The following is a 16,766-nucleotide window of genomic DNA, read 5'->3' as shown; positions in this document are numbered from 1 at the left end:
GCTCGGGCGGCTCCCGCTGCCCAGCTCAGCTCGGCCGGCGCGTGGGCACTGACTCCCGCTCGGCTCGGTCCCGCCCGCCTGGGCCCTTCCAGACTGGGGTCCTCCCGCGGGTTTATCGCCCCAAGGCGAATTAGGAAACGCAGAAAGGGACACTGAGAAAGAGAGAGAGCGCGCAGCGAAGATGCGGAGGCGGGGGAGCCTGGGTGCGCACCGCAGAGGCGTGTAGTGAGCCGGGCCCCTGAGGACGGTCAAGAGGCGGCCGGTTTGCCTTGCTGGCGGGTCCCCAGCCCACCCTCCCCGGGCTCTGGCGTGCTGCGGCTGCGGGCGCGGGTGCATGGAAGCGGCGGCTGCGGTGGAGGAGGCGGCGGCTGCCCCATGGAGTGTTACTACATTGTCATCAGCTCCACGCATCTCAGCAACGGACACTTTCGCAACATCAAGGGAGTTTTCCGGGGCCCTCTCAGCAAGAACGGGAACAAAACTCTGGTAATCGCTTCTGTTTTTTTTCTACTCTAGATAACACCGTCTCTCTCTCCCCCCTCTCCTTGTCTCCCTTTCTTCTCTGCCTCCCATGCCTAGTAGGACATTTTTGGAGCATGTGCCTGGTTGAGGTTGCTGCAAGGTTTTGGAAGTGTACCGATCCAATTTGGGATTACAGTGTATTCATTTATTTACCTTGTGGGCGTGGGGTGAGAGTTATGTGTACAAAAGCAACACTCTTAGGGAAGCTGTTATCCATGGCTTTGGTTGATACTTCAACAACGCTGTGGACTCTCCAACTCACTCCACAATTCTGAAGGGTTACCACAATCTTTAATTATTGAAAACAAATTCTGTCAACAGGACCACTTAAATAAAAAAAAAGAACTCTAATCCCAAGTGACCCTATAATATCTACAGGTGAAGGATGTGGGTGTCTCTGATGGAGGCAGAGAGCCAGGTGGATGTGGTCGGAGGAACCGGCGGGATGGAGATTGTCTCATAAGGAGTTTGTACTCAGGCTGTCTACTGAAGGACTCGAAACTAACTTCTCTAGTGAGAAGTTGTCAGTACTAAGCTTAACAGAAGAATTCCGGAACCCCGTGCGGTTAACTTTCAGATATTCCCTCTAAAGACGTTGGGGATTAGTGTGAGGAGCAATCACTACAATCATAGCCACTAGGAAACATGTTAGATAAACAGAGCCCATGCAGTCACTGGAATGTTCTCACTGGACCACAGAGCTTTATTTTCAGCATACTAGCAGGAAGAGCACTCATGTTTGACGGGAAAACATAATGCTGACCATTGAGATACCCATTGCCATTGAGTTGATTCTGACTCATAGTGACCCTATAGGACAGAGTAGAACTGTCTCGGAAGCTTTCTAAGGGTGTAATCTTTACCGAAACGCTGCCACATCTTTCTCCAGCTGCAGAGTGGCTGATGGGTTTGAAGCGCCAAACTTCCGGTTAGCAAGCAAGCGCTTAACCACTGTGCCGCCAGAGCTCCGGAACATTGAGATAGTGCAGGGAAAAAGCTCATTCTTTTTATCCAAACCTCCTCTTAGCTACAGAAACCTCCCTGCACAACTAACTCAATTGTACTGGTATCTCCCCAGAAGTATACACCTTCATACAAGAAAAAGGAAGTGGAGGGTAGATTCATTAGGCTATGCGCTGCAAAGAGACTATGGTCTGAGTAAGGTGTTAATATACAAATGTAAATGTTAGAAAGTGTGAGTCCTTTAGCAAGTTCCACCCTCCCCCCTTTACAATGCAGCCTGAAGGGGTAGAAGGTAGAAGTTTAAGGACAAACTCAATTAAAAAGTTAATATTCTTAATCTAATTTTCTTTATATATCTTAAAATATGACTCCAATTGAATACAAAGATTGTGTTGTGGTGTGTGTTTTCCAAGAGTGAAAAGTTTTAAGTGAAATCTGACGTTGATGTGATACATTTTTTCTCCTGAATCTACTGACTCTCTCCTCTGAACTCATTTAAGGCTCAAAAAACAGGGCTGTTCTGTTGATTTATTACTGTTCTGGATGTGGGTGTTGGTGTTGTTGAATTAAAGAAAGTGAAAATACTCCTACTGCAGTGCACAGTGTGATGGATCTCTTTTATATGGCCTTTCTAGTCATGCTCTTGTAACTCCCACCAAATGATAGAGTGAGACCATGCAAATAAGGTGCTCGTGGCCCACCAAAAGGACTGAACAGCTTGCTAATAATGCAAATAAGGTGCATGGCACCCTTGTGGGGGTGAGATCATGCAAATAAGGTGTATGGAACCCTAAGGAGGGGACTGGTCAGTTTTGTCATCCTGTTAGGCTTAAAATGAGCCATCCCAAGGCAGAAAGGGGGAACTTCACTGCCACCATGAAGAAGAGACAGAAACGGAGTGCATCCTTTGGACCTGGGGTGCCAGCACTATAAATCTTCTAGATCCAGGAGACAGAGACAGAGCTGTAACACTGGAGAAGGACAAGACGGTAAGAAGCAGTGGCAGGAGAACCAGAAGACTGGTGTGAGATGGCACAGTGAGGTTTCCAGACTACAGAGTAAGCTGATTACAGTGGGTGTGCTTACCCACAGAGTGAGAGAGCTGGGTGCCTTCGGGTAGAGGCTTGCTGGTGGAATGGGGTAGCCTTGGGCACTTATTGGTGGAGCTGAAGAGCTCTATAACACTTGCTCAAACAGGGAAGAGGCCAGGCTTAGGGGCCGAGGGTCCTGAGGCTAAGGGCCAGAGAGAGGCTTTGTCCGAGGGCACAGCTGAGAAGAGGCTGCCTGACCGAAGAGCTGTATCCTGAGTTGTTCGTGATCCTGAATTTTAAACCGTTACTTCCATAATGAACCTCATAACTGTGAGTATGGTCTGTGAGTTCTGTGTGGCCATTGCAACAAATTACTGAACCCAGCAGAGGAGTAGAGAGTGCCATGAGAAGGACGGTTGATGTAAGAATTGGTACAAAGGTTGGTGGGTGGAGGTATGTTTGACTTTCACTTCGTAGCAGTGAGCCTTGGGCAGCTGATATTGATAATGATTCCCTGTCTTTCCCCTTGTGAGGTTAGAGGAGTAGATTTGACTCCCCCACACACCATTTTTACACCTCCCAGTTGTCCTTCGTGGAATACTATACAAAGTTGTAGGCAAAGATTAAAGGAAATGATAGAAATTATTCTAGCCCTACTTAGAGAGCTCATCTATATGGAAGGTAAAGGCATCTGGGGAAAAAACAAACAAAAAAACCTCCATTTTGATTAATCACTAGTTTGTTTTTTAAACCAAGTTTCACTTAAGAGAAAAGCAAACTTATTGAACATGATTTCATCTCCATACTCAGAATAATACTGAGGATAAAACCACACAATAAATTGACTTTGTAAGAAAATTTCAGTTGTTTATTAGACCTCAACTTGCTAAAATTCTGTTAATCTTGATTCTTCAGTCAACTTTGTATTTCTGACATTGGTTGATGTTGTTTGTGCTGGCCTCTTTGTTGAGTATTTTGGAGTTGATCAGTGTTCCAGCACTCCTATTACTAAAAGAGAGGTTAAAGGCTAGATTTGCCAGTGTAAGCTTTCATTAAAATGGGTGATAAGGAGCTACCTAAGTGAGATTAATAAATGTAAATATAGGCAAATGCCAGAAACAAGGAACAAGCAATTAAAAAGGCTTAGAAATAGCTCTTATATTTCTCTTAATTATAATGAAAGAGGCTTACAGGAAATTCACAACTAGGACTTCCAGATTGTGTTTATAAACTGCCCAACTTTGTATTTTCTGTGCAACAGATTTACACTTGCTGCAATGAAGTAGATGATTCACGTGTGATCCAACCTTATTTGAAACAATTTCGTTACAAGATAATATATGTTTTATGTGAGTTTTATAGATGCCTTTGGATCAGTTTTACTATTGAAGCAAATGAGATTTATGACTATTTTTAAGTATAACACAAGAGCTTCTAAATGTATTCATAAGTTAATATTATTAAAAAGAGTTATCTATACTTTACCTTAAAATGCAGTCTTTATAGCACACAGGAGACTGAGGATTTACTATAAGCTAAAAACTAATGGGCAACAGAAAACTAGACCGAAACTTCCAAGAATTAGCAACTTTAGTAAGAAAGGCAAAATTTTTCTTAAAAATACATATTCCACATTTTGAAAAATTTCAAGTAAAAACTTATGCATATCATGTTTTTTCCCCCAATTTTGTGTGCAATGGTTCCAAGATATTTTCTATTTTATTTTGACATATTTTGAATTTTATCTTTAAAAGTATCACCTTATTCTTTCACTTCAAAGTGTTTATTAACTTCCATGTTTTTTAATAATATCTTAAGTGTTTATTTAATTTCAGGAAAACAGAACTAAAAACATAAAACCATTCAGGGGAAAAAATATTGCCACTTATGCTGAGACTATGCCACCTAAACATAAAATTCTGGGAAAAAAAAAAATGCTTACAGATTAAGCCCGTTGTAAATCTTGACTCTATTTATGAGCTTTTAAAATTTATTCCACTGAACAGGTTTACCAAAAAAAGGCAAAACTCCATTTAGTAATGTTTTACAAGCAAAGACAAAGGTCAGTCTACTTCTTGTGGGATCTCTGTTATAAATTGCATCATAACTATGATATAGTTTTAATTCCATAAAATGAAAATTAAGCTAATATTTTATCAGTGCTCCAAAATATTTCTGAATAAGTTATGAAGTTGAATGGTAATGGATGAAGTTTGCCTTCCATATATTCTCAGTTTTTTTTCTTTAGGTTATCTCAATCCACTGATGCGTAAGCTTGTGTTTATTGGATAAAGACATTTAGTTGTACTTTTTTTTTTTTTTAATGATTGATCCACAAAATTTCTTTGCTTTAATTACATCTTTAAAATTAGCACAGAGTTTGAGGTTTGCCCTTAGAACCTTGGAAATCATTACTAATTTATTCATTATATTCTGTTAGTTGGTCGGCATTTTTAAATCTCATAATAATAGCATTATATCCAATTTACTGGCTATAGAATTCAAAAAGAATGAAAGGTCAGTTTCAAGGCCATGCAGTCAGTCAATAATATAATGTAAATTTTCTGACTCTGGATATATTTCCTTTATATTTATCTATTAAATTATGAAACTCATAAGGGTTGATATGATGATATCCATGCTGATAAGGAGTTTGTATTGTGTCATTTATTGGTTGAAGTTACTGTACTTTTCCACTTGCTTCTGGGTGTGGAAAAATGGTGCCACATCTGCAGAATAATTTGAATTCAAATTTATTTTACTTATTTCCCAATGTGCAAACTTCACTGAATTTTGCCTGGCCTGAGTCTTATTTCTGCAAGATGCTCTCCATTTCAGTATATTAAGTTCAGGGTTTACAGAAGAAATAATAATAATAAGAGAAATATTAGTTTACTAATTGGTTATTACATGTTCAATAATTTCATTCAAATTTATTGTGATGTACAATTGCAAGGCACTATTGTAGACACCACAGACTCTCTGCCAAGCATTATGCATTAGGCGTGTGTGCTAAGATGCATTCAGGGATGTTGCTATTTATTTTGAATCTGTTGATAAAAAATTCACTTCTTTTGACGTGTTTGCAGGTTTCTTGTCACTCCCAATGTTTCCATGTGTATTAATTTTGAAAAGTATGAAGATATTCTGGGTTTTGTTCTTTATGTACACAGAAATTCACTAAAATTAGGTCTTTCAAATATACTATATGGCCTTTTGTTTTAATTATCGATATCTAATATAACATAACACAGTTATTCATGTCATTCCCTTACGTACTTTCTGTATTTTCTAGAGAATGTAATTTAAAATATTTCTGCACTTACTGAAACCCATTCAAGTGGCACATTTATGATCGTGCAGAAGGCTAAAGAGATCAGATGTTGAGCTGGTCCAGTGAAAATGTATCCATGTTACATTAATGTCCTTAAGTGAGATCTGGAAAAAGGGTGGGTTAGGGTGATATCCTGATTAAAAAAAAAAAAAAAAAAAAAAAAAACCCAGTGATATATCTCCAAAATTCCTTACTTTATAAATATGTTCACATAATCCCTGCAGTTATATTTTTTTCAAAATTTCTTTAAACGCTTAAATGCCAGTGTTAAAGACCACGGTGCGTCTTTCACTTTTTTGAACTTAGGGTGTCATATATTGTTTGCTATATATATTTTTTTTATTCTAGCAAATCTTTACGACATATGCATCTTTCAGAACATGTTATTCAGGTAAAAAAGGTCATTGGTAATTGAACTACTGATATTTACAACTTCTCAAAAATCTAAGCAGTATTTTAAAGCAAGCATTTGTCCATTAAACATTGAAGCATTTTAGAAGCTGAAATTCCACTAGCGACATATTGTCTTTTCAGTTCTGCACCAATATTTTCTAGGTTATGGATGACTGCAATTACATTTTCCCTGAAAATACAGAGCAGCAAAAGCTTTGTTGCTGTTGTTAGCAACCATCGAGTTGATGCCAACTCATGACGACCGCATGTAGGCAGAGTATAACTCTCCCATAGGGTTTTCAAGGCTGGAAGGCAGATCACCTGCCCTGTCTTTGGGGGTGCTTCTGGGTGTGTTTGAACCTCCAACCTTCTGGCCAGTTGTCGAGCACGTAACCATTTTCACCACCAAAGGACTCCTTGCAAGAGCTTTAAGGACCATCAAGTCCAGAGGTTTCATGTAGTTGTATTCAGGCCAAATTCAGACTGCAGAAACGGTTTGTTTAGTGTGCACAGTGTTTAAAAATGTTTGTGTTTAAATGCCATTAGAAGAAGAATGCCCTTTTTAGTTTGACACTATACTGCTTTTTACTGTTATGTAGGCTCTTTCCTCATTCGTATTACCTGCCTGACCAATGAAGGCTCTTGAACTTTCCACTCCTAGTTTACTCCAAAAACCAGATTTTATCTATGGGTAGACAGAAATATTTTCGCCATTCTACATGAACCAGCTTTTAGGACACAAACAGTCTTCAAAGGTTTTCAGCACATTCATATTTTTCTATAGCATCTGTTGGCATGTTTTGGTTGACCTGCTGAATAGTATTCTCCAGGTCGAATATCTAAAAAAAAAAAATCTAGGAAGGGTGTCTTAATAAAGAAATGTGTAAATTTGAAGGTGATACATTTTTCCTTTTAATATTGCAAACGCTCACTCAGGCCACTTATTGTTTTTGGTGTTTTTCTTATTGTTTTGGTCTTTTTTAAGAACTAATTTTTAAATACAAATTTATTCTTTAAGCAATTTATAATTTAAGTATACATGTTCTAACGTTTTCAAAACAGTTTATTAAAAGTATTATACATTGAGGAAATCATATTTTTTAATAATTGTAATGTTGATTCTTTATATAATTTCCTTTGGTAATCCTGTTTAACTGGAATAGCATTATTGAATATAATTGTTATATAGTAGAAGTTTGTGTAATCATTTCGGAAGAAAAATAGCATTGTGACCTGTGGCGTACTGCAGCCAAAATTCATGAAAAGTGATGTATGTCCATTTATCACTTTTTATATTGCTGACCACAAATACTAAGAAATAACATTTTATTAATTTTCCTTTTCTAAAAATGTTGACCTGGAACCTTTCGACAAGTTTCATCACATTCTAAATTATCCATTGCTTCTGAGAAAAATCTTTTCTAGGTGTTTCCAACTAGCAAAAAAAAAAGTCTTCATTAATTTTATATATGTATTAGAGTACACTTGCTATCACAGTGTAAAATAAAATGGAGTAATAAATAATTAAAACTCAATCCTAGTTGTCCAAGTAAACGAAATCCATTACCTAAATGTAGTGCCCTGGTCTCTTTCATAATGGCTTGGCACCACTGGAATAAAGTTATATTACACTTTTCTAAATGTGAGTATATATAATAGACTAAAAGTTTATGATGACAATGCCTTCTTCAGAGTATAATACAACTTTTTTTTCTGAAATAGCTTTAGAAAAATGAGCTGTACTATGTGTGGTGGTTAGTTTTATGTTTCAACATAGGCAGCTATAATACCAGTTATTTAAACAAACCAGGTGTTGCTGTGAAGGTGTTGTGTAGATGTGGTAACATCTCCACTCTGTTGACTGTAAGTAAGAGAGATTACCTTCAATAATGTAGGTGAGCCACATCCAATAAGTTGAAAGACCTTAAGCGCAAAAACAGGTTTTCAAGAAGACTTTTTCCTCAAGACCAAAGCATCAACTACTGTCTGAGTTCCCAGTTGTGGTCAGAATAATGGATTTCGGATGGATTTACTAGCTTCCACAATCCCAATTATATGAGCCAATCCCTTAAAAGAAATCTCTTTATACTTAGAGAGATAGACCAACCAACCAGCCAAAGTTCTCCAGAGAAACAGAAGGAATAGATCAGTAGGGTCTCCTATAAACTGAAGAGCAGTTTACAACATCTCTTTTATAGTAAATTAGATAAATTACTGAATTATTTGCTAAATAACTGAAGTATAAATGACATTCGGATTTAATTGGAAATGAGTTAAATTAATATTGTTAAACTATTTAGGTTTAAAATTGATAGACTTCAGTGTGTCATGATTCTTCTCTTTTATAAAGAAGTTCATAATATCTTTATGTGAAATCTTTGTCTGCTTTATAATCCCTCTCAGTGATAATACTCCAAGAAAACTATTATAGCTGTGTAAAATATGATTATTATCTATTCAGCTCCAATAGCTAATCACACATGCATTTATTGTAGTTTAAGGAAAACAGGATATCTTTAGATGAGAGAAAATATTTTTAAACTTAATACCTAGAATGTACATCTTGGTAGCCTGTATTTAATAAAATAGGCCCTAAATTGTTCTATGTACAATAAAGGACCTGCATTTTACAAAAAAACAAAAGTATTTTTTTATGAAAAACATGAGGAATATATAGAAAAATGTCAACGTCCACCAGCCAAAGACCACCAGGAACACAACTCTAGTTGAACTAAGTTGGGTTTATTGGTACCTGTTGAAACAAGGTCAGCTGCACACCGTGGGAAACCTTGGGGCATCAGTGATTATACCAAAGAATTTTATAGGATTTCAGACTGTGTGAGGTGATTTTGTCAAGAGTTTACTATTACATTGTCTTATTTTGGTTTGGTTACTGTCAGAAAGGAGGAACCCTGGTGGCACAGCAGTTAAGCACTTAGCTGCTAGCCAGAAGGTCAGCGGTTCGAACCCACAAGCCACTCCACAGGAGAAAGATGTGGCAGTCTACTTCCATAAAGATTTCAGCCTTGGAAACCCTATGGGGCAGTTCTGTTCTGTCCTATAGGGCTACTGTGAGTTGGAATCAACTCGAAGGCAATGAGTTTGGTTTTACTGTCAGAAAGCAGGGTCAGTTCTATGACTGGTTTCCTTAGTATTTTTTTAACTAGTAGGCAGGAGGAGCAGAGGGGTGGTAAAGCTGTAGTTGGTAACCAAGTAGCTTTTTGTTCCTGTTGGCTGGCAGAAGGGAATGTTTGGTATCAAAAATAGTGTCTGTGTTTTTGCTATGCTCAGATACGGTTGCAGAGTGGCCTTGTTTTTGTCTACATCCCTCACAATCCTAGAATGACCCTGTCTGATGTTGGTATACTGTGAAACTGTTCATATTTGGCAAGAGAATACTATGCCACACTCTTAGATCCAGACAAGCTCCCAGCCTACTGCTTTCAGGATCTGTTTTTTTTCTTTCTCATGTATGACCATGGGAATAGATGGTTGAGGCAGAGAGGGAAGACCATGTCATTAGAGAAAGGTGCATGGTGTAGAATCATCTTACTAAAAAGAGCAATTTGGTCCTTTGGTCTTGCTTCCAACATTCCACCCAATAGTTGAGCTTCAGTGGATTGACTGGTGGCATCCACCCAGTCTGACCTTTACCAAGATCTTTACAAGGATTGGCTGTCCCCCACCCCCAGGAGTTGACCTTTACATGGATTGGCTGCTCCCCACCCTCAACTAATAAAAACCCTAGAAAAGGGAGGTTCAGATGGGGCTTCCTGACCTGGAAGGCAGGAAAAGCCAGAATAGGAGTGCATCCTTTGGACATCTGAGTCCTTCCTGGGTCCTGTTCTGCTACCCTCCCAGACTGATTAAACCTGCAACCTACAACGGTGCAACAGTGACGGGGCAGAGGCTGTGATGGTACCAGAAGAACAGGAGACAATGAGCAGACCCAGATAGTGGCAGCAGAGTGTAATGATTGAACCCTGACTGAGAGATGAGAGAAGTGACCAGTAGCTGAGCCTGCCAAGTGATGACACTGAGTTTCCTGTGTGAAAGTTTCCTGATGTGTGTAAATGAACTTTGGTTTTCAGGAAGGGTAAGTTGGTCTCCTTTGAGAGGAAAATGGGTCTCCTTTTAGACACGGAGGCCTTGTGCAGGGTCCACAACCAAAACTTATACCCTTTGCATATCTTGGTTTGTTTATATCCTTCTCTGTTAATTAAGTTGTAACTGCAGTTATATCGTTTCCATGAGTTTTCTGTGACTGTTCCAATGAAATATTGAACCCAATAGAGAAAGAGTGCTGTGAGGGAGTGGCTAGTGTCAGGGTTGTTCTTTCAGTTGGTGTCCTAGCAATTTCTCCCGTTTACAACCTGTTTCTAAGAAAATGAGGGGCTGGGGTTGGGAAAAATCACAAATATTGAAATCACTAGGAATTATGACAGGAGTAGTGTTAGAGAGTGCAACAGTGAAGCAGCAGCTATTTAAGGAATGAAGATGAGTGGTTCAGGGTTGGTAGATAACTGCAAAAGGAGAAATAGTATGTGGTAGAATTGAACGAAATGAGATCCAAAGATGGGGATTTTTTAGGATGAGGGAGGGAAGGAGAATAGTCAAGAAATGTGAAGATGGGTAAATGAGGACATTTACTCTACACGGTCACATTAGTATGAGGATTTGGGGAGGTAAAACTACCAAACCCTTAAGAGATATGCTGGAAGACAATGTTCGCAAAAGAGAGACAGACTTCAATTGGAGCAAAAAGGTGAAGTGAACCTTCAGTGAAGGATTTAAAGGTACAGACACTTCTGAATTCAAGAAGATACAGTCATCCAAATAATTGCTCTCATAATAGTGTTGGAAAACACAAACACGTTATGAGTAGGTGGATCTGAGATCAAATCCTAGATCTACCTCTGTATGAATAACTAGTAAACTACAGCTGTTTGTCACCAAAACCCTAAATATCAAATATGTTGCTAAATAGTGTTTTGTATCAAGTTTTATTTTTTATATAGTAGGAAACCTGCAACTAGGTATTTTCTGACTTTAACTGGCTGAAGACTCTTTGCTTTTATTTGCATTTCTGTTATGGCTGCAAGGTGACTATTGCTCCAGCCAATACATTTACATTCAAAGCAATAAAAATGAATAAACAGCAAGGACAAAAACTTAAATGTCCTTCTTTTGAAGAAGTCCCACTTGACAATATTCCCTTACATCTCTTTGACCAGAGCTGTGTTACAGGACCACTCTTAGTTGCAAGGAAGGATGGATAAACCATCCTTTAAGTCAGGCACATTGCTAATTCCAATAAATTCAATGTTATGCTACTAAGAAAAAGTGGGAGGAATGGCTATTGATCATGCAAGGACAATCTCTGTCAGGACTAGTCACTAGCTTTGTGGCCTTAGAAAAATTCACCTCTCTCTCTGTGTTACATTATCTTTAAGTGGAGATGATAATAATACCTATCTAGAAGTCTGGTTTACAAATCAAATAAGAAAATAGATATAAAACAATTTTCACAAGATTTGGCACATCATAATCCCAAAAATATCAGCTATCGCCAGCACTTCATGTTGGAACATTCATATCTATCTTAGAACCTCATAACCACTCAGCTCAATGTGTATGATCCACTTAGTATTGAATTATATGAATAGTTTCTTTTTTTCTCAGTTTACCCATATCACTTCTAACACACTTATTCTCACCCCAAAGATGCATAACATTTTCTTACTCAAATACGGACTGGGCCCTGGATATTCTAGAAGATCTAGAGATAAAAACCTTCACGTATAAATCGTTCTTTTGACACGTAAAGCTCATGGGACTCCTGGAAGCTATATACTCCTAGAAAGCTGGCTCTTGAGGAAAGTTTAAGTTTTTTGTTTTTTTTTTTAAACTCTCTTCACTAACAGCTTTCTATAGCTGTGATTCTCTTGCAATGGCTTCTTGGGTCACTGCAGTTCTGATGTTGTGAAATTAACATTTACACCAGGGGGCGGCATAACATTTCTTCTTGCTCTAATAGACAGGCATAGTAAATAATCACAGGCATAAATTTATCAACTATAGTTACCACAGTTTTATTAACTAAAACTCACTTTAAAATGTCATTGCCCTGAAAGTCAGTATAGGAATGCAAAATAGTTGTGATGTGGTTTGCTACGTTCTGTGTTGCTATATTTGTGTACTTCACCAAGTATTTTTCTTGGCCATTCTCTAAGTCGCCTGTAGTATATGTAGTAAGATAGTGCTGAGATAAATTTAGTGTCCAGCTGTCCTTCTTGGTTGTAAAAATGTATTTTTCAAGGTTCTTCCAAGTGCCTTCAATCTACTAGCTTCATGATTCTTAATGCTCAGTTCACTTTCATGTCATTGTTGTCATTAAATTTGATTCAAATTGTCATGGAGTACATTATTTAGGAAAATACAGGTGGACTGTGATCACCATTAATTTTTGAAATAAGAAGAACTGAAACACAAAATAAGGGATATATGAAACTTTAAAATCCATGTCTTATTTTCATAATTGCCACAAGTGATACAGGAAAATAGCTGAAAAAGAAACCTGATACTCTAATTTCTAAGTGTTACTAAAACTTAATGGAATTTCCTCCATAACAATTGGGATTACATTTTTTACGGAAAAGCTGCAGATTGTATAAAATAACGCAAACTTCTATTTGTGTTACTAATCACTGTGAAATTATTGATACAACATGAAAGATGTGATTTTTATGTACTAGAATTTAGAGGAGTTAATATTATGATACTTGCTGCTGCTCAAAAAACACATGAGACTATTTTTCCAATAAAAAAAAAATAGACGGGTATTAATAGAATTTCAGATATACCAAATTGCATTTTGCTGCCTTGGAGAGCCGCACTTAAGACAATCTGCTGATTGCCACGTTATTCCACAATAAAGGATTAGTTAAGTAAAATAATAATAATAAATCAAAACAAATTGGTACTTTTTGTACAGTGCCTAGGATAGGTGTAAGCATAATTTGATGATATAAGGAAAAAAAAATAGATACTAAGGATGTTGTCTACTTGTAATGTTAAATTGCTTTAATTAAAATGCTGTATCGATAATTCAGTTTACATATGCCTTCGTCTGAGTAATCATTTGCTTTCGAGGCACCAGACATTGCCAACTATTTGGACTCATTAATAAAGTGCCAATCCTAGTCTGTCAACTGTAGAAACTACAGGACATGTGAGAGATTTTTCTGTTTTTTTCTCTGTACCCTAAATAAAATAAATACCATGTCTATTCACAGACACAAGGCAAAATAGACACACAGAACAAAATTAATTTCCCTCCTCTCTTCTTCCCACCTCTCCCTCCTCTCCCCTTCCCTCCCCTCTTTTCCCTTCCATTCCCCTCTGTTTCTCTGCTCTGCTCTCCCCTCCCCTCCATCCCCCCTTCCCACTTCTCCCCCCACCTCCTTTCCACTCCTTTTTTCTATCCAAACCCCGTAATAGTCTAGGAAAGCAGAAAGGGTATTGTTATTTCAATTTCAGCCCGTCTCAATGTTTGTTTCTCAGTAAATTCACAAAACTCTACCCAGAGATTTGGCCAGGGCCAGAGATCAGAGCAATTATGCCCTTGTCAAGGAATTGAGAATTTACTGCTGCTGAGCCTCCCAGTATGGAGCCCTGGTGGCACAGTGGTTAAGAGCTTGGCTACTAACCACAAGGTTGGCAGTTCGAATTCACCAGCCACTCTTTGGAAATCCTATGAAGCAGTTCTACTCTATTGGGTCACTGTGAATCGGAGTCGACTTGACAGCCTTGGGTTTAGCATTGGGGTGGCCACCCAGTATGAGAGGTCTGAAAAGAACAGTGGGAATATTTAGGGAAATCCAAAACAATTGGACAACTAAAATTCTACTGGATGGCCGCAGTTCCTGGGAGTTAAGTTTTTTAAAAGAAGTATAAATCCTCTTAAACAGTAAAGATGAGTGTAAGCTATTATGATATGTCAACTTAAATAATAACATAACGGTTATATACAATTTTGCCTGGGATAGTTCTGGTTTATGCTGTTGTCCTGGCATGATTAATAACAGCACTGTCATTCACTCTCAAATATTCTGATTTGGATGATAAATTATATGATCACCCTGCTAAATACAGAAACGTCCATGGTGACTGAAATCTGCCTGAAATAGTTCTCTTTAGTGGCTTTAGTTAACTGGTCTATTAGTATTTGTGGACTCATGTGAGAATGCTTTCTGTGGATGATGTTTGTAATATGACACATGGATGGCTTTTAAACAATTCCAGTCCTCACAAGATAAAATAAGGACTGTAGTTATTCTCTCTTCCCACATGGTGGAAGAAGGGATATTCAGAGGCAGGGTAATCAAAGGCACAGGGCCAACTGTAGATCATCTGAGGCAGCGGCAGCAGAGTTCAGAGGGGAGGGGAGCCACAGTGAGTGTCCAGTGGCCATGTACTAGCCTCATTAGTGAAAAGTGCCAGGGCTGACAAGGAGTCAGTTGTAGTGTCCTAAGCTGACGATTGCAGTGGCAGAATTTTGCCCAACGATTGTCAGTTTTGCCACCTCAAAAAATTTGATTCAACAGGCTCACTTTCGAGCCTGTCAGCTACCTAAAACCCTTCCAATAAATATATTTTCTGCTTCATTTAATGAGTTATTTTGTGTTGCTTTTAGCCAAGAAACCTGACTAGAATTAGGGAAATTGTACAGTTCCATGTATTTTTCAAGGAAATGAACATTTTGCTGAGTTTTACATATAAAAAGTTACGGCAGTGTTTGCTTCCCATCACTCCCCTTCCTATTTTAGTAAGAAGTGTCCAGGTTTTAGCTCTACGGAGACCTGGGTTCAAATGATGTCTCTGTAGCCTTTCTTTGTCTCTGTTCCTTTATATATAAATAACAAAACTTGCAATTCATTAAGTCCCTTTTGGACAGCAAATGTTATTTTATACATATTATATAAATTATCTGTAATCACCTCCGAAATGCTGTAAAATAAAAAGATGTGAACAGCATTATTGGAAGGATTAAATAACATATGGTATTTAATCTGTCTTTAATACTGCATGGTATTTAGTCAGTATCTTGCATATAGTCAAAGCTGTTGTTACTTTTATTATAAATGATATCTTAAAAAAAGACTCGTCTTTCCACTTTTCCAAAGCTACCACATGGACTTGCGCTTTTGAGATAGAATATTAGATATGCCAAAAGAATTTTTAAATATAGAGACTTGGCGATTTATGGAATTGAAGGTAGAATAGGTTAAGGAATTGCTTACAAAATTTACTAGCTATATACTACCTATGAGTAGATTACTTAGTTTCATCTCTAAAAAAAAAAAAGGAACACTAAATTCTCTGCAGCATAGATCCTAAAACCAGAAGATTATAGTTATCATTTGGAGATTGTTTTGAAAATACAACATCCCAGACCTCACTTCGTAGTGACTAAAACTTCATATGTACAGGTAGCTGTTCAGAAATGTAGCTTTCCTACGAGCCCCCAGGTGACTGTTGCTGATCTAGGATAAAATGCGTCTGGCTTGGATTCAGTGGATTTGATCCAGAAATGCATATGGGTGTCACATGTGCATGTTTGGTGTGAGAGGTGAGGCCCAGCTTTCGTCCTTTCTCAGGTTTTATGCCCAACACTTCCCTCCCCAGGGAAGAAAAATAGAACTTTTAGAATGCTAGAAAAAAATATGTTTGTTTAATTGTAAAGAATAAATAAATAAATAAAAGAAAAAAAACCTAGAAAAAAACATAGTTAAAATATACTTAAAGCAAATAATTTTAAGACTTAAAAGAGTAACATCTATGGAGAGGATGAAAATGTAAGGCTACATGTTGTATGCAGAACAAATTCTAGTTCTAGATTCAGCCTCATTAGCCAATTTAGTTAATTTGGACAGTTTCTTTTTCAATCATTATTTGAATATGTTAGTTCATTTATAAATTGGGGATAAAGATCATTTCACAATATTTAATGATTTTCAATGTATGCTTTTTTAGTAATTGTGTTGAAGAACAAATCAAATGGCACGTGGTTGAACAAAAATTGAGATTACAGTGAAGGTGATTTGAAAAACTTAAAGGCATAAAAGTGGCTTTATGAAAGGCAAGGTGATGCTAGCCGTTTCTGTGAAGAGTAAATTGAAGATTTAAAAATTGGTAGCCTGATTTTACAAATACGATTATAAATACTAATTATATTGTCATTATCAGATGATTTCTTATTTCAATTACTATTTTAGATTCAAAATAAATTATTTTAAAATTTTGTATATGTCCTCTTAAATTATAATTTGTATCTATGGTATTGTATCTTATCATTTGGAAACCCTGGTGGCATAGTGGTTAAGTGCTTCATCTGCAACCAACAGGGCGGCAGTTCAAATCCACCAGGCTCTCCTTGGAAACTCTATGGGGCAGTTCTACTCTGTCCTATAGGGTTGCTATGAGTCGGAATCGACTCGACGGCAATGGGTTTGGCTTTTGGT

The 16,766-nt window shown here is 37.6% G+C and overlaps 1 protein-coding gene across 2 annotated transcripts in view; it reads left to right on the top strand.

Moving 5' to 3' along the window:
* The first annotated feature begins 265 nt into the window (after positions 1-265).
* Positions 266-16,766, top strand: part of ZNF804A (zinc finger protein 804A) — a 312,235-nt gene continuing 295,734 nt past the window's right edge. Inside the window, exon 1 of one of the 2 annotated variants that reach the window (XM_003406179.3) lies at positions 266-486. In XM_003406179.3, the coding sequence (XP_003406227.2) occupies positions 376-486 (111 nt within the window). In that variant the 5' untranslated portion in view covers positions 266-375. The remainder of the gene's footprint in view (positions 487-16,766) is intronic. The other variant, XR_010322272.1, reaches the window with a different exon arrangement.

Source organism: Loxodonta africana, chromosome 6 (assembly GCF_030014295.1).
Source record: "Loxodonta africana isolate mLoxAfr1 chromosome 6, mLoxAfr1.hap2, whole genome shotgun sequence".
In the NCBI taxonomy this organism is placed as follows: Eukaryota; Metazoa; Chordata; class Mammalia; order Proboscidea; family Elephantidae; genus Loxodonta; species Loxodonta africana.
The sequence above is the reverse complement of the archived record's forward strand: the minus strand, read 5'-3'. Positions and strand labels throughout refer to the sequence as shown.